At 39.3% G+C, this 27570-nt stretch overlaps 1 protein-coding gene across 1 annotated transcript in view; it reads left to right on the top strand.

Annotated features, from left to right (window-relative positions):
• nol4la (nucleolar protein 4-like a) overlaps nt 1-27570 on the top strand; it is a 47131-nt gene that overhangs the window by 11936 nt on the left and 7625 nt on the right. Inside the window, exons 2-5 of the mRNA XM_041800004.1 lie at nt 10362-10517; nt 16322-16433; nt 20007-20116; nt 25756-25897. Of these exons, the coding sequence (XP_041655938.1) occupies nt 10362-10517; nt 16322-16433; nt 20007-20116; nt 25756-25897 (520 nt within the window). The remainder of the gene's footprint in view (nt 1-10361; nt 10518-16321; nt 16434-20006; nt 20117-25755; nt 25898-27570) is intronic.

Here is a 27570-nt window from a genome sequence, read left to right as displayed (position 1 = left end):
TAAATTGAAATTTTGACCATATTACTCTTAATCAGATCAAATTAAAGCTTCCAAGTCACGGCTATAGGCTTTCTGCAGTGTATTTTGATATTTTATCAACAGTATAAATAATTGATTAATGAAATGTAATTGGCAGATAAATTAATCATGAAATAATGGTTAGTTTAAGCCTTCAAGTGATGGCACAGGAACAAATTAAACAGGACCACCACAGAAATAGAGGATTAAATCATGCTTTTATTTTTTTAAATGAAGGTTTGTCTCGGGACGTCCTCTCCTCTCACAGAAACCATTCATACTCCGCTTCTTTGGAAATTGGCCCCTAAATGTTTGTGCCTGACGGTCAGATGGGAAGAGGAACATCATTATTATCTGATTAATTAGTCCACATTTCCCCTGAGAGCTCCTCTTTGGTGGAAGGGCCACAGAGTCAAAAGAACACAGGCCCTTATTATTCAGCTGCATTTGCATTCATGTGATTTTAGCTGCTTTTGTCTGGGTAGGACCTTTATTTTGTGTTTTGCTGCACTTATTTCTAGGAACACATGTGCGCCACTCATGGGTTCAAACTGCAGATTCTCAGCAGCCCAAACAAGAATTTACCTGTGAGTGTGGCTGTGATTGACATGCTCATCGACTGTGTAAAGGTGGAGATCCGAGGCTGGAGCGTCACCAAACAGAGGCTCATAAAGGAATAAGTTTGAGTCAATATGTGATCATTTAATTTCCTTATGGTGATGAAATTTGCCCGACTGCGTGTGCGTATGTGGTAGTTTTGTGCGTAATGTGTGTATGAGTGTGTGCTCGTTGAAAGAGGGGGTCGCTGATCGCATGCTCTGTGTTTCCTCCCTTCAGCACCCTCTCTGTTGCCATGGAGAGACCGTTCTTTGCTTTCCCATAGGAGGAGAAATTAACACCATTTTTAACTGGCCCGGGGGCCTCCCCCCTGTGTGGGAGATAGTCTGAGTTCTGCTGCTGCGCACACACACTCTCACACACTCACACAGAGAGTCTTTAAGACGGTGATAATCTCCCTACCACCGCTACAGTCGTTTTTAATACCTTTTCAAGGCCGGCGTTTAACGAAGTGGGACAGTAGGATAATAGCTTCAAAATGGCAAAATGGACTCTGGGATGTGATGATGATGATGATGCATGTGGATGTCTGTCATAGGCATGGGCGATATGGCATTCAATTTAAATCACTGTGTTTTTCTTGCCCTTCACGGTAACGGTGTTATATCACGGTATCACTAAATTAATAGAGATAATGCATTTAAATGCATATTCAGGTGTTATGACCTCTCTAGTCCCCTTAAAACAACCATGTGATGACAACTCAACACGTGTCTGAGCATAAAATTAACCCGACATGCCAGATAGACTGTTTCATATATCCAATGCATGGATATACTTTACATTTATCTGGGAAACCTCCCATAGAAAGTGTTTAAGAAGGGCAGGACTTGCAAAAAATATCTCTGAAGGTGATTGGATGAACATTCTGTCTGTCACATTCATTGCAGGCCAATCAGAGCAACAAGAAAAGAAAATGTAGAAGGCTTGCACAGCTCTAGTAGTGACTTTGACGGAGTGGTTTGAAGAAAGATCGTCCCTATAAATCAATTAAATAACACAAATTAATTCTAATAAATTTTCAAAATCATCTCTCAAGCAGTTTCTGGATCAAATCGTTCACCTATAAAAGAGCCAGCTCCATGGACCGACTCGTTCAGTAAACGACACATCACTGGAACGCAGTGTTTGTTAAAGCCTCGGACAGGCCAACAGAGATGCTTTGCAACTTGGACACACTCGCTACATTGCTGTTGTGGTTCACACTAGAGGAAGGAACTCGATACCCCTTGGACAGGCTGACATAGACGCTCTGTAAAATGAGGACACTCGCTACATTGCTGTTATTGCTCACAGCAAACTTGGAGAGGAAAGAAGTAGGGATGAGTATTGAAATCTGGTACTGACATGGTACCAGTACCAACACATCTGATACTAACGGATATGCTGTGAACACAGATATCGATACTTCATTTCAATACCCAATGAAAGGCAAGAAATACATTCTTAAATTTGTGTGATTTATGTGTTAAAATACCCGTTTACTTTTCTTATCCTATGGTCAACTCACATCTTACACAGATACTTCTTTACAATATCCAGACAGCTTTTATTCTCCTCCTTACTTGCAACACACTTTTTTTCTCTCAAAATCAATTCAGCCACCTTTAAGGCACCGATACCATATAAAAAGTATCGATTTTGCACTGGTACCACTACTGAACACTGGTACTGTGCTGCTGTTATTTATGACGGCATGAGTGGGTGATGTTTGGCTATTTGCCTGACTGCTTGTAATGCTCAATGCCAGGGCTGAGTGCACCAGCCGGTCCTACACCTGGGCGTAATGTTATACCTGACTGAAAGCTAGAAGTTGCGACCAACTTAAAGCTCTACACTGTGCACCAGCTAAACTTAAGCTCTGTTTCAATAACACCTCATTGTAACCTATATGCCTAGGATGGAGCAGGCGTAACTTTAAGATGCCAGACTTGATTGGGGAGTCCATCATAATAGTCATTAAAAATTCAATCAATCAGACAATCTTTATTTATATAACACTTTTCATACAATGCAATGTAGCACGAAGTGCTTTACACACAACATAAAAATAAAAGAAAATACCCCCCCCCCCCCCACACACACACACACACACACACACACACACGAACAACCCCCACCACCATCCCACCCAGTACCCCCACCCTCTTCCCCACTCTATAGTCCATACCTTGGCAAATGTGTCATATATAATGGATTCCTTATACACAGGAACGCGCACACTGAGAAAACGCTATCTTAATCATTAACTCGATGGCAGTGTGCTTCATTAATGGATTTACCAATGAAAAGGCATGAAGATGAGCGATAGTCAACTGTGATTGGACTATAAACCTGCAAGTTAACATGGACAATTAGCTAACAAAAAAGCTTAGTTTTAGCAGAACAGACTAATATTCCCAAAATATGCAAGATATGTCAGGTAGAAACAGGGAGCTGTCCCCGCCCTGCAGGTGCTGATTCTCTCAGTATGCGCCAACTTTTCTCTCCCAGTAGGCTCATCCATTTAAAGAAAACAGTGATTATACTATTTAGTAGACAGGAAATATGAGACGAGAGACTTGGGGGGCGGCATGTACCAAACAGTCCCGAAACCAGGAATCAATCCTGCAACCAGTGCGTCAAGGACTATAGCCTCTGTACATGGGCACTCGATCCACCAACTGAGCCAAAGCAGCGCCCAAAACAGCTTAATATCTATCAGACAGCATCATGTGTTTATTTTGGCTGTACAAGTAAATAATGACTTATTCTATTTTGGCTTATGTTTAAATCTTCTGACAACAGTTTGATAGAAGTTAGGACTTGATAAGACCGGGTGTAGCTATGATCGTTCTTTGCTACACTTGGTTTTTTCAGTGTAAAGTTGAGCCTGGGAGTCAGTCATAGGAGATAAATCCTACTTTATTTGTGCAATTTTATTTGGACTGGACTCAAACTGAGCTGTTGTCTGTCACATTTCGCTCTACTATGCTACCAGCAGACTCAGTTTTGCTTAGCGTGCATGCTACAACACAACGCATCCATTTGAACCTGTGATGACAGTGTTGCTAAAATCCATACCATGGCAGAAATTTTACCAGTACCGATACTGGTTTACTGCCCACCACCAGAGCACCATCTACTCTCCATTTTGACTCACAGACTGGAACGTCAACAGTGCCGGGCCGTGGGGCCGCTGGGACCGTCTGTGTCTCCGGCTCGGCGGGATATTGGGGTTGTCACACACTCTATCAAATAAAGCTCATCATGGGAGCTGATGAAAGACACTCACGCATAGAGAGACATGGGACAGAGGGGAAGAGCTCAGAGCACCTAATGTGGATTTAATGATGGGCTTTTATAATTGAGGCTGAGAGGAGGACGATCATGAAAAAGGGAGAAATAGATGGGGATGGGTTTTATTTAAAAGAATGGGGACACTGTGGAGGTAATAGTCTGTTTCATCCCAGGGTTTTTTTTGTCACTATCTTCCCTCTTAGACGCTCTCACACTCAGCGACACACACAAGACACAGGGATTGCTCCATTTATGTGTCCATTAGCCGGTTGATAGATTTACAGAGGGGAGATGGGGCTTTAAAAGATGACCTGTTGTCACATCTGCAGTGAGATAATCTGAGTCATGAGTACTGTTGACACAGCCATACTACCCTGCTAGAAAATACCCAGGCACAACTTAAGCTACTTACGTGCAGCCACCTTGCAAATAGCAGCATCTTCTTGTATGTTGTACCTTTGACTTTTAAAGTAAAATGCTGCGTTTTTTGCACAAATTTTCATCCTTTTGAGGTATTTTCTTGCAGGATGCTTCTTTTCCCATCTTCCCCGGCCTGTCTTTGTGACCCAGCTGCTTCCCCATGAACCCCCCTCCTCCTTCTGACCTGCCTGTGTGCAGGACTGCTCCTCTCTCCCCTCAGCGACTCTCTGCTAGTGTGTCTCTCTGTGTGTGTGACTGCCAGCGGGGGTGGGGGCAGCCGACTCAACCCCTCCAGTCTCCTAGCAACAGAGCGGTTTGGTGCGGGACAGGGAGAGAGCGCAGGGGATGGGGGCTGGTTGTACAGTGGCTGGGGAGAGCAAAGTCCTCCGGGATTAGAAAGATAGAGAGAAGGAGGAGAGGAGGAGAAGGAGAAGGAGGAAAAGAGGGAGTTTTGCGGTGTTGTTGGCGATTAGGGATGCTGACATGTCTCCTTTTGCTCTTTAAAACGACATGCTGCTACTGCTGCTGCTGATGAGACCAAATATGTAGCCCTCTGTTCAACAGCTGTTCTCCTCCGAGATGCTCCAGCTATACTAGCTCTGCCCGGTAGACATGTAGTGCACTTAAACACACATGGCACACACAGACACACACTCAGAGCATGTTGTGTTGGAGGGTGAATGTTTAACTCCCTGTTGACTTGTGTTTGGAAAGTAAAGAGCTTATCGAAGCCGAAGAGCTCAGGAAGGCCTTCAGGAGGCACAGCTGACGTAGAGAGAAATACAGTCAGGCCTTAAACTTCTTAACTGGGGAGTCATAGCACACAAAGGAAGAGGAAGATTAACTAATAAGGTTTCAGTCAGCATCAACACTATATAAAGACAAATCAAAGCCCAAGACAGTCTGGCAACAGACTGCAGTTCTCAGACTTGTACACCATTGGTTCCCAACCTGGGGTCCGGGACCCCCCGGGGGGGCACCAAAGATCTAAGGGGGGTGCAAGGCTTTTCTGCTCTGTGGCTGCCAGAATTAGATTTGCAAGTATTGACTAAAACTATGATAAAGCAGTTATTAAGTAGTTTATACACAGGTATTTTGATAAGAAACACATGCATAGGCTTTTTATCAGTGAAACAATTAAAATCTATGTTGATTTTTGGTGGCAGTGTGTCACTTTTTCTTCTGTCTTGGGTCCTGGTGGTGGGGGGGGGCTCCAAGAAAAAATGGTTGGGAAACACTGTTATAGACCACTACTGTGAAGACATCGCCTCTGTAAGTACAAAAAAAAAACATGCTAAAACTTTTAAAATGAAAGCGTATTAAACTTTTGTTAGGGTAATGGTTAGACTACTGGAGCTGGAACTAGATATTGGAACGACTCTATAAAATATCAATAGTTGATAGCCACTAAAGTTGTAAAAATTTTTGGATACTTTGACACCACATGTTTTAAAATGGTACAGTCTCTATTATAGAAATTAAACCATAGATTAGAAAAGTATAAAAACTTAAATAATAAATCTTTTTGCACGGGAAAGTAATTTAACCACTCTGCAGCTACTGCAAAGTTGTTGTCCCGTAAGTTGAGTGGAGACGCTCAGATAGGGATGTTCTTATGTGTCTATTTCCTCATTCGGCTAAATGCTCAATTGAGAAGAAGAAAATACTTAGATAACAGTCTCGTTCATCATATGGACACTGTGTTAGCTCTACAGAGTATATTAGGCTCACATCACACCCGCTAACATTAGCAGCTAGCTCCGCCAGCCTTTGTTCCTCTTTGCCTTTTCACTTTGGTTGATTAGTCATAAATGAGTTCAACCCTGGACAGCCTATATACCGCCACTACACGCCGTGAAGTGCTGGGGGAAGGTCAGACAGGAAGGCAGCAGCCATTCAGTGAGCTACAGCGGCTGCAGCAGCAGTGGCGGGAAGTTCATCACAGTTAAAAAGAGCATTATAGGCCGGGATTTCAGGTACGTGTTTATAAAAAAGTTCTAGATAACTAGTTTAACCAACTCGTAACTCTCGCACCAGCTGATTTGATAAACAAAATTTAATCGTTTAACTGCGTGCATCCCTATACTCAGGTGACTCCCCTCTTTGGCTTTGGCTTCGTACAACCACATGTTATTACTACAACTACAGAACAACTTAAATTACTCTATGTTTTAAAGAGGTTGTTTTGTATTGATATGGACATGGTCCTTAGCTTTTGGCCTTTGGATTTTGGCTTGATCTCAGGTGTGCCTTGGGTACAAAAAGGTTGAAAGACAGTTCCTTATGTAATGCAGTTTATTATTTAACAGAGACCTCAACTTAGAACAAAAATTTAGCTAAGTAGGTGGATGGAGCTAAGCAGTGCTGGTGAAATCCCCCAGAAAATGGCATTTAAGTACCGTGCCTGTAAGTAAAACCTTTCAAGAAAAAATGATTATCTCTCTGCTAAATAAGCAAAGGGCCTGATTGACAGTGGCTTCACCCAACTTATTTTTGGTGACAAATTAAAATGTCTACCCTTGATAGGGAGTATAGAAAGTGAGTGAATGAGAGATTCACTTCAGATTATTAACCACACAGTATGTAAAATTCTACCACCGGGGGCTCTAGACCAAACAATAAGACAACATGACAAATGCAGACCAGCGCTACCCAGCTCCACCCAACTCCACAGTTTACTTCTGGTTTTGAATTTAGGACTGTGTCCAATTAAAAACGGTATCTCATGCAGCATATTTACTTAAATAGAAAACCAGTGTTCTTTTTTCATTCATCATTTTTCTTCATAATAAGAGAGAAATACACTAAAAAAGGCACTTCCAGATTCGTGCTGGAAGAAGCCCCAGGGTGCACATGTATGCTTGAAGCTGCAATAGAGTGCATGTGCATCCAGTACACACGGAAGTGCCTTTTTCAGTGCATCAGATCAAAAATACACAAATTAAAGGGCGCAGGTGGCAAAGAAGTCAGGTCATGCCCCATGTATGCTGGTGACCCGGGTTCAAGTCCAGTCTGTGGCTCCTTTCCTGCATGTCTCTCCCCCTTCTCTCATCACTGTTTCTGACTCCATCCACTGTCCTCCATTGACAATAAAGGTATTAAAAGACCAAAAACATGTCTATAAAAATAATAAATAAGTAACTTGAAATGTTTGAATTATACCAAAACATTGATTTTTGCCATTTTTATTGAACAGAGTCCTCAACTCAAAACAAGAAGTAGTATTGACAAGGAAACACAGAGGTGGGCAGCGCTAACTCTCTGGAAGTGCAAAGATTGCGGGATATATATTACAGAGTTGAGTTTAGGAGTTTGAACTCGCAACCTATGCCAGCCACCATAATAAGATATGTCCCGTTCTGATTATAAAAATTAAGAATTTCTGTCTTCGAAAATTTTTGAAAGTATCTGAGATGTTTTTAAAAAGTATATTACATAGGGATTGTTAGTTTTAAAATAAATATGGATATTTCAGTGCAAAAATTCTACATACTCTATCTTTAAGTAAATACCATGAGGTTTTGGATTATTGCGGAGACTAAAGGAGACATTTTCAGATGTAGTGATGGAGATAAGGTGCAGCACACAAAGATCTTCAAAGAGAATTTATTATGTAAGCAACAAAAGTGGAGTTAGTCTGCAGAGAAAGTGTAAGGCACGTGAAAATACAAACCTTTTATGCAGACAAAATGTGAATGAATGTTTTATTTCTTTATTTATACTCTCATAGGGCTGAAGAAAAGTTTCAATGGCATAAATCAAGAGGATAATCCCTGTTAAAAATGAAAGTTTTAGCCATGCAGAGATAAATTACAAATGTGTGGCTCAGATCAACACCAGGTCCAGCACAGCTGGGTTAGAAATCTTCGTATCGGTGTCTCCTTCAGGTGGAAGAAAACACTCCCAGCAGAATATCCAGCATGTGTGAGTGTTTGGATATTATGTTGGGGTTGAATTCAGCAGAGGATGCTGCAGCGGTGTGGGTGCACTGCAAACCCCACAGTTGTATGAGATTATCTAAATCCAGCGTGAATGGACCTGACACCATTGTCCCAGCAGCAGCAGCAGCGGCGGCGGTGGTGGTGGTGGCGGCGGCAGCGGTGGTGATGATGTCACCAGGGGAATGATGATGATACCTCCAAGTGCGATAAATTACAGCTGTGATGATGAGGTGGAAGATCACTATTATTTCATTTATTATCATTACATTTAGCCCGCGCTGACAGGAGAGAGTGGATGGAGAGAGAGAGAAAAGGAGAGAGAGAGAGGGCCGGATTAAAACAAACCGGCTCTGTGAGCTGGTTTTAGTTGCCATGGCAACGATCATTACCTCGCACTTGGGAGAGCAGGAGCAAGGAGAGAGAAGAGGAGGGGGGTAGAGGAAGGAAGGAGAGAAAGAAAGACGGGACGGAGGTACGGGATGAAGACACGGAGGGAAGCATGTGGGGGGAAAATGAAATGTCAGATCCTGGGAAGTGTGCAGAAATGTCACAGAGAAGAGGAGGAGGAGGGAAAGTGTGATTCCTCAATGCCAGGGGGACAACTTTTTTGAACTCGGGACCCTCCTCTCACTCAAACAGGAGAAAGATCGCACCCTACCTTCAACACCAGCTCCTGTAAATGTCACTGCTGGTCTGCATGGAGGAGGTGAAAAATATCCCAATTTCTCTTTTCATTACAAGTTTGATGAAGCTCTAAAAATATCAGCAGGTGCTGAAAATTAAATATAAAATCTGGAGGAAAGTGATGTGTTTTTAAGGATGGAGTTACTTGGAGAAAAGAGAAGGAAAGCCCCATGTGGTGCTGCGGATGGAGGCCGTTGTCCTGACGATCCCACTTGTATGGCGTGTCACATGACCCTTTGCCCAGCACACCTGCCCGGGAGAAATCAGTGGCAGTTTCTATGGCGACAGGGTCAGCAGTATATAGAGGTGGGGGTAGGAGGGAACGTTGGGACCGTACGGTGTCTGTGGTGTTATTTTTAAACATTGCAGATGTGAGGTGATGGTTGCAGACTGAGCCGGGCCGAGACTCATCCACCCGAGAGAGAAATTTAATGAAGGAGTGATGGCCTGGGTGAGACAAAGCGGGGGGGGGGCACGTTTGGTGTAATGGTGGTTAGGACGCCCTGTGCTCTGTGAATGACTGTCAGTAACCACTAAGGTTGTCAAGATATCAGGATTTTAAATTTTGATACTACACTACTGAAACTCAGACCATACTGATACCTGCTGTAGTACCACAGCAACAAAGTAGAAGTCCTGGGCAGTCAGTATTGGGTCATTTCTTGTTTTTAATTACCAAATATTGCAGATGAACTCCTGCATTATTTTTAGGGTCCAAGCACCAGCCTTGGGCCCTCCTGGATGTATGCCCAAACCCCAACAGAAGTCCACCAGCTTCACCTCGCTTTCAAAATAATAAAGCTTTTTTGATCCTCCTTAATTACTCAAACCTGTGGTAACGTTTTTAAATTCCTCTGTCTTCTTCTACAGTTTCTGGCAAGATAACATCACACTGGACAGGCCCACATGCAAACATCTTCATTAAAGAGCCCCATACTGGCAACAGGAAGTTGCCAGTAGGGGGCAATTGTTTATTCCTTTTACTGTGCCGAACCTATCAAGCTGAGGTTTTCAAAGGAAGGCCTCAATATTATCCATATCCATAACAATGACAAGTTTCAATAAAGGATGCCTGACTGACGAAAGCAAGCATCTTTCTATCTCGCCATGTCACAGGAAGTCCAATGTAACTCTCAAATGAAGCATCTGATATGTTTCAAATTTCACATGTATGATAAAAATCTGTCCCTCTATACATTTTAAGAGGTGATATCATGGTTTTGCTGTAGCGCCACCTCCTGTAAGAAGCCAGTAACACTTCTCACATGAAACGGTCCACCTTTATCATGTAATTTTTTTTTAATTATACATGATAATTATCAAACTTAGCCACTGTTCATCACCATGGGACACCTGGGCTGCGACTTTAAACTAAACTCCTGTTTGTGTTTTGTGTTTCAGTGTTCAGATGGGAATTCAGCCCAGGACAACTCCTCCCTGAAGCGCGTAGCTGTTGTGGAGGACTTCTTCGACATCATCTATGCCATGCACGTAGAAATGGGTGCAGACCCTGGTAGAGCGCCCAAGCATGCAGGACAGAAGAAGACCTACAAAGCGGTGAGTAAATCCAACTTTGTACCTCAGAGCATTTCATTTTTTGATTCACTTAGAGGCCAAACCAGGAGAAGGAGTTAAAAGTTAGCAAAAATGGTGAAACAATGATGTCTTAGAGTAATGCACTTGTTTCCAGGTCTTTCCCTCTTGTTGTTGTGTTTATCAGAACCAGTTTTGTATGAAATAGCTGACCATTTTTTGAATCTTAGAACAAAAACTGAAGAATAAAAGCATATTCTGTCTCACTTTTATACAAACTTAATAGAGTAATATATTTTGAGTTTTTTTTTTTAGTTTTTATTCCTACAGTGTATTTTAGAAGTGTGCAAATCAGTGTGTCGGCTGCTTCTCCTTTTCCTTTTCGTGAGATTTGTCCCACACCTGTAGTGACTTTAAAAAATCCCCGTGTACTATCTTATTGGAGAGAAGGGTCTCAAGTGAAGTCGGTATCCTTTTGATGTACTCAACCTTCAAGTGTGGGACTTAGACATGTTAAACACCTTGAGCCTGCTGAGAATAGGCTTTCGTGAAAGAGGGAAGTCTTGACTTCTTATCTCCAGTAACATCATGTTTCATTTTTAGCACCAGGAGTTACCAAGGGAACAACTATCCACCTTTACCAAGCGGAAGAAGTGTACTTGAGTTTTTTTTTTAATTACATATCTGAGGAACAAAGGCTCATGTGAGGTGGGGTCTGGTCTCGATCGGGTGTGGTGTCCTGACTCTTTGTATACCGTTTCTGCAGCCTGTAGTGGGGGATGTTGGCAGGACTTTGGCATTCCCTCCTCCCCTCCTCCCCACCAACCCCTAGGATTGAAAAAAAAATAGATCCAGTTCCTCCTGCCCTGTAGAGAGGTCCTGTCACGTCTCATAGAGTGTACCCTTTTGAGGAGGCAGCATCAGTGGGGCAGGGCATAATATGGAGCTGTCACTGTGGCCTTCTGGGAGGTGCATGCTCCTCTGGGTGGCCTTTCCCTCTCCGCTGCCTCAAGGGGGCATAAGGGGTGGATGGGGGTGGAGGAAGGGTTAGGGGCAAAGGGGATGGGGAGGTTCTGGCAGTGGGGATGGCAGTGACGATGATGGTGGTGGTGGTTGTGGGCCGGTGGGGGTGGGCACCCCTGCTGCCTCTCCATGGTCACGTGAAGGTCGTATTTTACAGGGAAACGCCGGAGGGGGTGAGGAGGGGATGGTGGCATCACAGCAGAGACAAACAGGAGGACTGAGAGAGAGGTGTAGTTATAAGTCAGCTGCACCTGAGAGAGGAGGAAGAATATGATAAAAACTCTGAGTGTTAGTCAGTACGATTAAATGCAGACTATGTTACAGCTCAACTTAACTGTCCTTATCTGGCCTTTTTCCTGTATGCACCATTGGAAATCAACTAACTGACAGAAGTATGCCCAACTCCACTTTGGTAGGAGGCGATATGACCTTTTCACTTGGTCCCTACTGGACTTTCTTGCAGTCGACAGTACTGACAAGTTAATATGCAGCTAACAGGTGTATACAATGGTGGAAACATGGACAACTTTATAGCTCTGAAAATTATTTTCATACCTTTTACTTTTGGTACAAATACGATGCATGTTATTCCTAATGCTACACAGTTAATTGTGGCAATAAAAATGTTTTCCCCCTGGTGTAAGGTAATATTTAAAGGCAGACATCAATGCCTCTTCTGCTACGATTAGGATTTAGGCCTATTTGGATTGAGGATGCACACCATTAGACAGCAAATTGATTAAATGCCCGGTCCCTTGGTAGTTGGCACAAGAATTACTAGTCTGTTAACCTAATTATTAATATTTTTTAAGCAGTTCAGGCCCAAAATGCTCTGTCAAAACTATAACGCAGCCTCCTGCCACTTGTAGCCCCTGTAGCTCTAGTCAGTGGCTTTTGCCATGTGACCACAATGCTCTTTAAAGAGGGGGTATTATGCCTTTTTTTTCGAGGCTTTACACATCTCTCTGATAACAACGTAGTAGCTTCACATGGTTTACAGCTCAAAAGACTCCTCATGTTTCTCACACTGGCGAATTTCGATATACCTCCGTACGTGTTAGACCCGGAGTCTGACCCTGATAGTTTGGAGAGAGGGGAGGAAGAAAACCAGCAGCAGCGAAGGATAGAGCGGGACGTATCTGTTTGGTAAGTGTTTGATTACTGTGTTACTAAATGGCTAAAAGGCCTTGTGGGGGCGGTCTGTTCCGCTTTGCCGGCAGCACGGACGAACCAGTCAGGAGATCCTATTGCGATGACTTCGTCAGTTCGCTCCATCGAAATCTCGTCTCGGGAAAATCTCAGAGAGATTCCCAGCGAACCGTTTTCAGTTTACACTCTAATTCCAAGATTACTGCCACATACGTTAATCTTGCAGTTTGAAAATTTGCATACGTGAAGTATGGACACCCAAATTGTGACTATATATTTATGTTTTAAAAATCGGAAAAGTATAATACCCCCTCTTTAACACAAATGTAAACAATGGTGAACTGATAGTATCTATAGCATCACATAGGAACAGCACAGTTTACCACTTTTTTGATCTGGAGCGAGTGGAGAAAGTTGTGTAGGCTGTCAGCTTATAGACAAGGCATTAGGTGTCAACATTTAGTGCAGGACAGTGGATGTTAGCCTGCAAAGATCAAAGACCAGCTGTGCTAGCACTGGTAATGTTTGCCACACTCTTCAACCACCACAAAGAAAAAGAGCTCAGTTCTGACAGTTTGTTGAGTGATTTTTAACTTTGGTCAGATAAACACAATCATGATTTGTGCTTAACCAAATTTGAAATTATTCACTCAGGAACATCACCAGTTACTTACAGAGTAAAGGCCTTGCAGAGACTGTGGTGCATTCACAGAACACCTAGAACACTTAAAACACCTAGAACAGCTTAATGGGACCCAGTGTATAAATGCCCGAGTAAACTGACGTCTAACCCCTATATTATCTAGGTGTTGTAGTCGGACTTAAGAAACTCAGTTTAGTATGATTTCAGTTGGACTTAACTGTTAACGTGTATTTGAAAGGTTGAATTTTAGTCAGTAAATTAGTTATTTCAGTAAACATATTGTTAGTGTTTCACAGCAGAAATAAGTAGTTTTTTTTTGGTATAGGCCTCCAGTACCACCATAACATCCAGTCGCAGGTACACCAGACAAAACACTTCATTTCACATTTACGAAGCATCACGTTCAGTCGTATAACTCTAAATGTAAAGTTAGTACACTGCTATTGGATTATTATATTTGTAGATAGTCATGGTCATTTGTAGTTTTAAGACTAGATGAGGGTTGTCATGATTTTTATGTTTTGATATGGTTTTACACTGTCAAATGTGCTAAACAGTCTCAGATTTTAAAAAAAAGAACGAACAAGTGCATGTAATTATTTGGGGTTTTAACCACTCTTATAGCCTTGTGCTGCTAACATAATGATGGCAGAATAATACCAAGTTTTCCTTTCAAATAATACAAAGTTTTTAGTACTAATAATACCAAGTTTTTGAAACATATAATATCAGCTTTTCTCCTTCAAGTAATATTACGTCTACCTTACAGTGTATGCACCAAGTTTTCCGAACAAAACAATGCAAAGATTTAACAACAAATAATTTCAGAATTTCTCATCAAAAAATACCAAGTTTCCCAAATGAAGGATATCAAGTTTTCACAACAAATAATATCAGGTTTTCTTTCCCTTTAGGGCTAAATAAACTTGTCTGACCTGAACTGAAAATTTGCCTTACAAATATAGGATTTTCTCAACAAATAATACCAAGTTTACCTAACAAATAATAAATAATAACAAATAATATCAGGGTTTTCCAACAAATACAACAATTTCTCAACAAAATATACCAAGGTTCTGAACAAATGATAACTTTTTCTTAACAAATACAAAGTTGTCAGAATAAATATCAAGTTTCCCCAACAAATATCAGATTTTTTCTGAATGATAAAATTGTAGTTGAAAAATTAAAATTACAAGTTTCACTAAGAAATATAATCAAATTTCTCTCACAATAGTACAAACTTGCCTAACTAAATAACACCACGCTTCCTTAACAAATCATATCAAGTTTTCCCAACAAATGATACCAGATTTTCTTAACACATAATACCAAGTTTTCTCAACCAAGTCTTCCAAGCAAACTATACCAAGTTTTTTGAAAACATAACATCAAGGATTCCTTCCATATAATGTCATACTTTTTCAACAAGAAATACCAAGTTTTCTCAGTAAGGAATACTACATTTTCCAAGTTATTGGAAAGCTACAGTACAAAGTTTTCAGAAGAAATAGAAAAGTTTTCTAACTAATATTGTGAGTTTTTGTCAACAGATAACACTTAGTTTTCTCAAAAATAATACCAAGTTTTCTCAGGAAATAACATCAAGTTTTCTAAAAAAAAAAAAAAACCAAAAAAAAAACCCATAATAATAATGGCAAGTTTTCTCAGGATATAACAAGTTTTTTTAAATAATAATAATAATCATGATAATAATAATAATAATAATAATAATAATAATAAAACCAAATTTTCTAAATAAAACAAACAAACAAACAAATAAATTTTCTCAGGATATAACACCAAGTTTTCTTAAAAAAAAAAAAGAAAACCAAGTTTTCTGAAAAAGAAAAAAAGAACACCAAGTTTTTAAAAAAATATATATAACCAAGTTTTCTCAAAATATAACACCAAGTTTTCTGTAAAAAACAAAAAACAAAAAAACAAGTTTTCCTAAAAAAATGTTATCTTAGAAAAAATACCAAGTTTTCTCAGGAAACAATACCAAGTTTTACTCAAAAAATAACATCAAGTTTTCTCAAATAACAAGTCTTATTTTTTTTTGAACACCAAGTTTTTCTAAGAAATGATATTAATTTCTCCTAACAAACAACCCCAGGTTGTCCAAATAGATATTACCACATTTTCTCAACATATATATTATTTTTTTCCCAACAAATCACAATAAGTTTTCCTGATGGATGGATAGTTCATGGATCAATGTATGGAATTTAATGATCCAAAATTAAGATGTTACAGAAGCTTGTAGTCAAGCAAGTAAAGCATTATGAAAATAGATAACACTTAATATATCTCTAAAAAATACAGTGAAAAAGAAATAAATACATTGTACCTACAGTAATATAGCTTAGCATTACTTATTAAGTCTCAGATAGAGTAATTTAGGACTAAAAAAGGTGAAACCAAACCTCTCCTACAAATATTGACAACACCCTGCAATCTTATACACAAACTACACTTCTTCTTTCCTGTATGTCATTCCTTTACTTATTCAGTGTTCTGTTTATATTTAATTTTAATATTCATCATCATGTACCAATAACAAGACAAATCCCTCGTTTGAACCTTCATGGCAGTGAACCAAATTCAGATTGTGATTCTTAGCTGTAAGTGTTTTTTCTGCCAATATTATGTCAGATTTTTTTATCGCACAAGTACGGGAGTGATTATGGGTGTTGGCCAGAACTGAAGACCAGCTATCAGACTGAGTTTCAGGGAGAAAAAAAAGGATATCTGAACATTTCTAGAAATTTATGCAGGGCTTCAGTTGGAATTAGGCCATGGGAAGGCATAACAGAGCGCCTACAGGGAGGATTCCTCCTCATGCCACATCGAGATAACACATCAGCACTGACCCCAAACTTTTACACAAAAAACACCTGCACACAGTTTGACTCCAGCCACAGCCTGAGCCAAATCCTCTGCTTTTTTTCTTTCTTTTTTCTCCCTTGTTGCCATAACCTGCTCTCCTCTGCTCGCTCCCTCGGCACAGATAGCAGAGACCTACGCCTTCCTGCCCAGAGAGGCGGTGACTCGCTTCCTAATGAGCTGCGGAGAGTGTCAGAAGAGGATGCACATCAACCCCAGCACGGCTGAGTTCAAAGGTAACGCCACACAGATGACCTGTGGATGTCTCACTAATTCTGGAGACATCATTAAGTGATTCGCTGTTTTTGAGATTAACCTTTAAGAGAGCTCAGATCCCTCCACATACCGGCTTGGAAAAGGGTTAATTACTGAGTTAAAATGCATGCTGAGATAGTGGAAAGCAGTCTCACCCACTGTTGGATCTTCTGGAATAATTTCATAATAAACTGTATAAAGATGTTTACCTGGTTTTGGCATTAAGCTTAGGTGTTGTGCTGTAATACTGAATGACAGAAACAGTGAAACATTTTAAATTTGAGCTGATTTGAACTCAGGTGTTTGCACTTTGAAGAGTTTGTGAATCAAACCCTCATGAATAAAACATCCTGTATGTATCCATCACTGACATGATGTAACAAAGCCTCAAGAGGACCACATCTCTAGGATGGTACAGAACTGAGCACAGACTCTCTCTTGTGGCGGACATGGGAACTGCAAGCAGCTTTCATTCACATTGTTTTATTTTAGGTGCTGTGAGTCAAAGCTTCTGCTTGGATGTCAAACTTTGGCAGGGCTACACCAAATCTGCCAGACTTTTTGAACATTGTCCAAAGAATATCAGTGAATAAATTCTACCAGTATTAAGTATTTTTGTGCTGGCTTACATTATTTTATTTTGTGATAATCAAAGCATTATAACAAAGTATTCAAACTGAGAGTGATGGTAAGTTTAGACTGGTGCCCTTATTAAACAAGATATTGACATACAAATGGTTCCATTTCTGATTTCCTAACTCTGTCAAAGAAACATGCATACGTGATAGCTATTTTTTGAATAACTTATGAAATTATGAACTCATAATAATGATAATTAGTAATATCCTTGAAAATATGAGCCAAAATAAACCTATAATTTGGCCCAAAAATCATTGAAAAAATGTGCTCTGAAAACTCAAAAAACTTTGAGTGTTGCTATGATAGTTCATTTGAGACTTTACCTGACAATACGTCATTCTTTAAGCTTTTATAATGGAAATAAAATGACAGTTCATCTAGGGAAGTCTTACATACTCCAGCTGACCACTTCATTAGGTACAACTGTTTAACTGCTCATTAACACAAATATCTAATCAGCCAATCACCATGTATAAAGACATGTAAGCATGGCCGAGATGAACTGCTGGAGTTCAAACTGAGCAGCAGAATGGAGAGGAAAGGGATTTAATGGACTTTGAATCAGTTGTTGACTGAAAGTGATTGTCGACAACCATTTTTCCATTAGTAAGATAAGATGACAACGAGCTAAAAGGGATCTTTGATCTTTAAACTGTAAATACTGGCCTATATCATCTGTAAATGTCAGCCTAAATCATCTGTAAATATCAGCTAATATCATCTGTGAATATCAACCTATATCATATGTGAATACCAGCCTACATCATCTGTAAATGTCAGCCTAAATCACCTGTAAGTTTCAGCCTATATCTTCTGTAAATATCAGTCTATATCATCCGTAAATATCAGTCTATATCATCTGTAAATATCAACCTATGTCATCTGTGAATATCAGCCTATATCATCTGTAAATATCAGCCTATGTCATCTGTGAATATCAGCCTAAATCATCTGTAAATATCAGTCTATATCATCTGTAAATACCGGCCTATATCATCTGTAAATATCAACCTATGTCATCTGTAAATATCAGCCTATATCATCTGTAAATACCGGCCTATATCATCTGTAAATATCAGTCTATATCATCTGTAAATATCAGTATATATCTTCTGTACATATCAGCCTATAACATCTGTAAATATCAGCCTAAATCATCTGTAAATATCAGTCTGTATCGTCTGTAAATATCAGTCTATATCATCTGTAAATATAAACCTAAATCATCTGTAAATATCAGTCTATATCATCTGTAAATATCAACCTATATCATCTGTAAATACCAGCCTACATCATCTGTAAATGTCAGCCTAAATCATCTGTAAATATCAGTCTATATCATCTGTAAATATTGGCCTGGATTGTTTTTTAATATCAGCCAATATCAGCTGTAAATATTGGCCTGGATTGTTTTTTAATATCAGCCAATATCATCTGTAAATATTGGCCTGGATTGTCTGTAAATAGCTGTTAGCACTGGCCTAAATCAGCAGTTAGTATAGGGTTGGATTGGTTGTTAATTATGACCTATATTAGTTGTAAATAATATCAACCTAAATCGGCTGTAATTACTGGCCTAAATCACATGTAAATATCGGCCTAAACCAGCTGTAAATATAGGTCTAATTTGTCTGTAATTATTATTATTATTAGCTGTTAATTCCAGCTTGTATCAGCTGAAAATATCTGCCTATATCTGCTCTTAATTTCAGCTTGTATCACCTGCAAATATTAGCCTGTATTGGCAGTAATTATTGTTCCAAATTAGCTGTAAACATCGGCCTGTCTCATCTCTAATTATCTGCCTGTATTGGCTGATAATATTGGCCTATATCAGCTTTAAATATTTGTGTATTTTTGTGTGTGTCGTGTTTCTGTGTGAAGCAGCATGGCAGAGAGAGCACACGCTGTCAGGAAGGTTGAATCTTCAAATCCTTTGTGTATGCCAGGGACTGTATTTGCATCAGATGGAACAAAACCAGGATATCTTACCTGATTGAAATAACTCAGCTCTGCCTTCTGTTGTTAGTAAGAGTCAGACTCGTAGTATTTGCTGCAGCTGCAGGACGGTCATCTTCATCATCCTCACTCAAAGCAGCCGTGGAAACACTCCCAAACTTTGTTGGATGTCCAGCTACTTAAAAATGTTATTTCAGTGTTGATATTAATTAAAATGAATAATCCCTTCCCTGCTATGAAAGTTCTTCTCTGTAGATAAAAGTCCTTAATTCAAGTATGTCAGTTTTCAGTACATTCTAAGTTAATTTGAGTATTAATAGTGCATTAATATGATTTTTTACAGTCATTTTTATTCCAAAATTGGTTTTATTCAATTAGTTTAAAGAGAATAAATGTTTTGACTAAAAGTAAAGACTAAGATGTAATTATTTACTGAAACCCAACTAAAATGTTTTTGAATTTTTGTCATCTAAACTTAGACTGCGGTGGATGTTGTCTTTTGAAATCATCAAAAAAGTTGCAAACTTTGTGCAAAATGTGCAGATAAATGTTTATTATGCACCCTGATGGTTTATAAAACCATCAAGCAGTTCTACAGAGGTCTGTTAGTTCTATTTAAGGACTAAATCTTAACTTTCCTTTTATTATTAGCCATGATTACCCGCTCTGTCGGAGAGCAGGGATTCATGGGAAGGAGCGAGTGAGCATCATCGATAAGTAGGATGTTCACTAATCATATCTCTCACCCTTACTTTAAGATAACTCTCGAATGTGTGAACATTAAGGTGGTGTTCATATTGAAATTAAATTTGTCTGCTTTTCTTTTGAAATGATTTTTATCCTCATCATGTGTGGATTTTTTTTTTTTTTTAATACGTCAAACACATTTCTCTTGTAATTTTTTTTTCTTTTTTTTTTTTTAGTTTGTCATGCTGCTTTTTGTCTTCTTTTGTCAGAAAACGACCGGCCCACCTCTCTGGTCCCGGACCTCATTGATTACAACATGCCTCTCACTGCCACCTACCTGAAGCAGATGAAACTGCAGTGCATGACGACCACTGAGAGGGTGAGTTTGTATTTTCTGAATGAGCCCCATATATGCTTGTCAGTGTGACCAAAATGACATACTAAATGTTCCAATGGATTAAAGACAAAATCAGAAAAGCAGCCAATATAATGTACTGGCTGCACATAAATCCTCCACTTCTAATCTTTTTACCAACACTGATGCTCTGGGGGGAAACTCGTAGCTCAGACAGAATAAGACATCCCTTCCTTCAACTTTGAATTCAGTATGAAACCCTCAGAGCCGTGTTGGGAGGAGGAGCTCAGTGTGAAACGAGGATTAGTAAATCCTCTGTGCACGTTGACGTCACTCACAGACCCCTCCCATGTGTGGCTGTGACAGAAGCACTCAGGAACCACTGTCACTAAAGTGCAGGGAGCGCTCCTTCATGATGATAATGTCGACCCCACTCGCGCATAATTAGGATTATCCGGAACAATGACCCAGAGTCTGATTTACGGGTGAGTACAAATTAACAAATGCTCCAAGTGACGGTCGAGTCTGTGTGCAGACTGAGAATGAGCAGGAGCAATAATTTAATTATTAACCATCACAGAGGGTCGCTCAGTGATGGACGAGACTCGTAGGGATTTGTTTATAAGACAGACTATCTTCTTCACTGGTTTAAAGAGCTGTAGGACGCAGCAGGTTTGTTCTCCTTGTGTTGAGAGTTTGCTGATGTGTATTCTGATGTGCTGAAACAAACAGCTGCAAAGTTTTCCTCTTCCTACCATCCAAACTCGACCTTTCTGTTTCACATAACAGAGAGACAAACTTTGTGCATATTATGCAAATCCAAAGATTAGTTTTCTCACTTTATATCCCCCAAGTTCTCAGTTTTGTGCACCTCATTTCAAAGCCGAGTCTTTACTGTCATCTTATCAAGGCACAATGAAAATACTGATGACATTTCTCTTGTGCAGTAAAGAAACAATATAAAAAGAGTATGAAAAAGATTAAAAGTAGAGCAACTAAAGCTTTAGAGTGAAACTGTCTTTATAAATAGGTTTTATAACATACAGTAAAGAACACTAAAATAAGGTTGTCACTAATGACCATGGTTTATTCTTTACCTAAAAAGGATAAAAAGACAAATTAAGACTGAGGTTACATTCCCAGATTGCTTGCTTGTGCAAATTAGACCAACACCCAAAGATATTCAGTTTTTGATTTAAAAAAAAAAAACAGCAAATCAGAAAATTTGAGGATTTTTTACTCTTTGAAAAACCAAGATAAGCTCAAGTATTATTAAAATAGTTGAGGGTGGGTGCGTCAGCAAAACACTTTACTTTTTACATTCTTCTCAGTGTGAACACACGTTGCACACTTACACACTCAAATCTTTAGTATTAAGTACGGAAGTGTGCAATTTGGAAAACACCTCAAAATTAGGACAGTTTGATAGATAGCGATTATATTTTTTCAAAGGAAGTTGGAATGTTTTTTTAGGTAGAGCTACGTCATTTTTGCTGATGTAAAGGTTTGTTGACATCAAGCAACTGTGTTTAGTGAAAATAGTGCAGGTACTTTCTCAATAAGCCCGTGGGAAAGAATATCCATTGACCCTCCTATTTTTGGGCTAAACCCTTGGATTTTTTTACACTTCTGGCTCCATCCCTGGTTCTCAGATTTCCTCTTTTGTCTGCACTACATTGAAAATCAAAGGTAACTGTTTCCATAATCACTTTATGAGAAATAAATCACTAATTTTTAAGAATTATCAAAGTATAAATGACTTTCAAAAGTTAAAAGATTAGGCCTTAAAAAGAAAGAGTTCAAATTTTTGTTTTTTAACTTATAATTTCAGCTCTTTACAAAAATACATGCGCACTCCGCCACATAAATAAAACTATAAGGTGACATTTTGACTCTTGTCTCTGTTGTTAAGTCAATAAAATAGATGGATTCCTTCCTATAATACCCATTTAAAGGCAAACGAGGGCCTCAGACTTTAATATGTGTGACCTTTTATTAACCTGGGCTCTGATTTAAAAGTAAATCACCATATTTTATGAATCCTATCCTTTCCTGAAGCATTAATGATGCTACATTTACTACTAGTCCTTACAAACTGTAATTAGAGACTCTCTCTGTCTGTCTTTAATGCTCCATCGCTCACTGGGTACCTAATAGAGCTGTCACTGAGCATTTTGGTCCTCCTTAAAACGCCTCTTACAGAGGGGCTGCCATATTCCCAGGAGTTTTGGCCCGTTTGCGTGCTCGTGTGGGGGGAATGATGAGATGACGAGATGTATTTCTGCTCTGTTTCCATCATACTTTTGCCCCCTTCTGCCAGCTGACACGTGACGACAAAAAGAAGCCTCTGTTTACGTTGGCGTGATTTAAAGCAGCCTGGGAAGCTCTGAAACGTGTTCAGCAGATGATGACATTTCTGTAGTTTGAAGCCAGAGCTCTTTGAATAGTTTGTGAGATTATTGTGCTCTCTGTTGTTAATCCTTACCCTCGTGGTTTATTCATAGTTGTGTTACGCTACAACAAGCATCTTTAGGGTCTGGACGTAACGTGGTTAAAAATAGCAATGCTTCAAGAAAATACTACTTATAAGGGAGGATCCTGCATTTATTTCACTTTGTTTACGTTAAACATAGTTTATAAAGAGCTGAATCAAAAAAAGGTAAATTTAAGTTTAATTTCACATTTGTTTCAGCCATTAATGCTCTAGATTTTTACCTAAATTTAAATCTTAAGTATGATGTAATTCATTTCCTGCATAATGTCTTAATTTCTCAAACACATGGTCAGCATATTGGTGGGTTATTTGCTTAATTTAGACAGTTCTTCCTCCCTGTCACTCACGGCAGATTTTCATCAAAAACATGATTAAAAATCTTGACTTTCCCAAAGCTTTGGTGCTCTTTTAATAATATTAAGGACTAACATAAATGAAATGGTATTATTCCAAACATTTGGTCTCAGAAAGTTCAAAGTGTAAGAATTTTCCTATCCTTAATTTACATTGTGAAACTGGCTAATCATTTACATGCCTTCCTTTTGTGTTTCCATTGTATCTTTACTGAATATATCATCTAAAATTCAGCTAAATGTTATAGAAATGTTCACTTGTCTCCATCAGCTATGTATCAAAAAATCAATATGGTCTATGGAATCACAAAAAATTTGAATTTTAGCTTAAATTACTTTCAACTTTGTAAAAATTGCTCTTGATTAATCTGTTTTTCTGTGACTTTCATTGGCTTAACTTAATGAAGTTTTACTATTATCTAACATTTTTAGACTTTAACGATTTGTGTCCTTCTTTGTCAGATTGTTGATCATCCAGTGGGCTTTTATTTTAATGATATTTTGCTGTTGTTGTATTGACAAGCTCGTTTATGAAGATTAGGCCCTTTTATCTCTGTTGCTACCGACTAATTAAGGGGTAAATAAAGGTAAAAATGGGAAGGGATGATGGTTTCCCTAAAGGCTGGCTCAGACTACATGTTTTTTCTGGTTGTCCACAACGGCACCACGTCAGACTGTGCAACTAAAATCTCGACCCGTCTTGGCCGACACACTACAAGTGTCTCCTGTGTGCAAGTTCACAGGTCATTGAGGGGCTGATAAGAGAGCAAATCATTGCTACACTCTGAGATGCGAGCAGTCTTTTGCTCTGAAAAGAAAAATAGAAACAAGAAACAATTATCTACTCATCCTGATGTATCAAGAGGAGGACAATATAGACTGGCTCTCCTTCAAAAAGAACTCGAGGTATGAATGTGATAGCATGTCAAGAAAATGTGCCCAGTTATCCTAGCCAGTTCATACAGCTTCACTGTGTGTCCACATAAATCCCTGGAGGGAGAAAAAGTGTGGGCTTGTTTAATGCCACTCTGGTAAATGATGATACAAAGATAAGGAGCAAATGCTCTGCTGGTAGGCATCAGCATGCATGTTTATAACATCAGGTCAAGGTGTCAAGCTAGACGGCAATGCCAGAAACATTCTGACATGCTAGTCTTGTCAAATAGTGGTCCAGGACACGCTATTGGTTGGGTCACACTACGACAGCATTTGATGCTCATAATCCAGCCTGACTCTTGATGATGAGCTGCTAAGATGCAGTCAAAATCTGGCTGAATTTGAAATCTGGCCATAAGACTTAAACGCGCTGTATGTATTTTCCTCCACCAGAGGGTGCTCAATCAAAACAATAACAAAAGATGGCAAGAAGAGACAAGCTACCTACCTCCACTCACCTCTTTGTTTCGTGTCGTTTTGAATCGAGGACTTTGATCAATAAAAACTGCATACCACAGGGAGTGATGACTAAACCAGAGGTTCTTAAACTTTTCAGCCTGCAACCACCAAAATAGTGGTGCCATAAACCGGAGACCCCCACTGTACTTGAAAGTGTTTGAAGTATAGTTGAAATAGCCGTGCACATTCAAGAACAGTTGATTGCAAATTTACATTTTAATTTCAGCATAAATCTCACCAAAATTACCATGTTTTTAGTTTACATTTAACTATTTTTATGCCTATAATTGTTGTGAAAATGGGTAAAATAAACAATTTGAAATCACTTGAAAATATTCTTTTTTATTTGGAAGGCATCTGGCCACCCACCCTCAGTGTCTTGTGACCCAAAGGGGGTCCAGACCCCCACATTGAGAACCACTGGACTAAATAATAAGCCACCATTTTCATTTCAGTGATTACTTTGTCATAATTAGGGAGAAAAGCTGATAAAAATGGCTTACTTGGCTTGGGCTGCTGGACGTACAGGCAGCCATATTGCCAAACCATGCTGTGGACTTCCCACAGCATTAACCAGGAAGGCAACTTTTAACAGTTTTTCTTATGAAATTCATCCACAATACAAAAATAGTGGTTAATGCACCTTATGGAGTGTCATTTTTGTTGAAAAGACTCAATCCAAATAACAAGCAAACTACAGAAGTGGGCAGAGCTGAGCAGCTCGTCTCCACTTACCTTGGAAATGTCTAGCTGGCCCACAATATTTCAGGGGTGACAGTATGCTGTTACATGTCACAGGGTACTTAAACACTAGGGCGTGGAGCCAACGGCAGATAGCAATAACTGTGGCAAATCACAAGGAAGCAGCACAAAACATGAGTAACAGAATGACAACCTGCAGTAGCAGCATATCTACAGCAACAGTAAGTGTGTCACATGTTTCCCACTAGAACTAGAAAAATAAAGATTTCTCTGGCTTTCAAAACTGGTGGAAGTATTTGAGGTAGTGGAGAAACTCAACTGACATATGTATACGAAGTAATAGTTATCTTTTCATTTGTGCTAAAATTTCTTCATACCATACCTTTAAAGCAACGACCTTTGGCAGTGGTGGAGAGGAGACTCTTTTGATATGAATAGAATTCTGGCTAAATATATAAGAATTATTTTATTTGTTTTGTTCCTATTTATAAACATAAAAATTCACCTAACAGAGAGTATTTTAAAATGAGTTAAAAAAATAGTAATTCTGTTTTCACTTTGCATAAGAGCGTGTCAGTAAGATAGGATAAACTGTAAAAAGTCTGAACCGGAGCTGCAAACAGGCAGGATAATAATGTTTTTCTCTCCTTTCTCTTTGTGATCATTGTAAACTCTGACTGACTTTGCTGCTCTTTCTTCTCCCTGCTGTCTCCCCTCAGGATGACAGTTCGATGAGCAGTGAGGACATGAACAGCGCCGAGCCCACATGGGTCGCAGCTGAGCAGCCTGCAGTGCCTGAGCCCAGCCCGCCTAACGGGGAGAGAGTCAGCAACCAGACTGCCAGCGTCAAAGAAGAGGACGGTAAGACATCACAAACATCTATTATTGTACAATATAAATGATATTTGTTTTTTCTTAAACGCACAGTTGTTACAAAGACCTCAGCGGCTCAGTGGTACAGGAAACAGCTTGCCTCGTTCTTAGTGAACTAATCCAAATAAATCCACTCTTACAGGGGGGCACACACACCAACACAGCCCCAATCCACCGTGCACCCCTCTCTCTCTCAGAATGCAGGCTTAGAGAAGTAGGGCAAAGGCCGATGTTAACCTCCACAGATTATGTAGCACTAGGGAGAAATATCATGAATATCAAGCGTTTGGTTATTTGGGAAAAGGGGGATATCACTTTTACAGGTGTACACAGAGAAATGAAACAAGGATTCAGTCATGTAGTCATGTTTGATCTTAAGAGTCCTGTTTTCATGTCTTTAATGGCGTGTTATTACACGGCTGTGTGAAATTTGTTTCCGATTGCGTATAGCAACTGTCTGATATCCTTCTGTAGATCACCCTTGTTAAGAACCAACCATTGCTATATAAAGTACATGCTTGCTAAGGATATTGCTCTTAATTTTGCAAATGCCTGAATTTATCACAATACATTTAGAAAGTTCTGTATATAAGAAAGAAATACTTTCTCACCTTGCATCCACTTTAATAACAGTACTTTCACATCTTGTTGATGCAGTGAGATAAAAATTCCACTAGATGGCCGTTACCCTCAGATTTATTTGTGCCAATTTATTGGCAGAAAGATGCTTGGGTTCATTTTGGATCCACGTAACTGGTATAGAAATCTAAATCTCATCTCATTGATGTTATTGCTCATTTCATTTTTTTCAAATATCATGCAGGTAGAAGAAAACACTGTAGTCTAGAACAGTGGTTCTCAAATGGTCTAGCGTCAGAACCCACCACCATCACCTTAAATTTCAACCCAAAGTTCCTACATTTTGCAATCATAATGAAGTGTTTTTACTGAAAAATGGTGCAGCTTGGCTTAGAGATGGAACAAAAGTAGAAATAAAACAAAGAAACTGAGACATATTCTTCAAAATAAAAGCAAGTTTTGCCTCATATTTTTTCCAGGCACACATCCGTGACCTACTGAAAATGGCTTTGTGACCCACACCAGTTGACAACCAGTGGTCTAGAATATTTGAAGACTTTTCATGCAAAAACAGATTAAAAAAAATAAATTTTTTTTTCAACAATTTCTCAGACCCTTTTCATTGTGCATTTCAGATAAAAGCAGGCAAAAATATGCATTTTTTAGGATACCTTAGGAGTTATCTGCTTTTGCAAATGGCCTATGGTCAAACTCTCGTTGCATGATTCAAATGTTTATAACTAAAAAACATCACTGTGCCAGTTTCTGATATTGTTCACCCCATCTTTGACTAAACTTTTTTTCATATTAACCCACAAAAAAATGTCATGCTAATTTGTCTCTGGTTTATCTAACTTTTAAATAGAGAAAGGAGATCAAAACAATGGACATAAGAGTTAAAAAAATGCAAAAACCATAGCACAGATGATCTCACGTTGAGTTTGCATTCACATACCCAGGTGGCACAGGTTCAAGTCTGGTCTATGGCCTTTCCTGCATGCCATTCCCTACTCTCTCATCCCTGTTCCTGACTCCATCCCCTGTCCTCCTCTATATGATAAACAGGGTTCGTATGGGAAACG

Source organism: Cheilinus undulatus, linkage group 11, assembly GCF_018320785.1.
Source record: "Cheilinus undulatus linkage group 11, ASM1832078v1, whole genome shotgun sequence".
Taxonomy (NCBI): domain Eukaryota; kingdom Metazoa; phylum Chordata; class Actinopteri; order Labriformes; family Labridae; genus Cheilinus; species Cheilinus undulatus.
The sequence above is the reverse complement of the archived record's forward strand: the minus strand, read 5'-3'. Positions and strand labels throughout refer to the sequence as shown.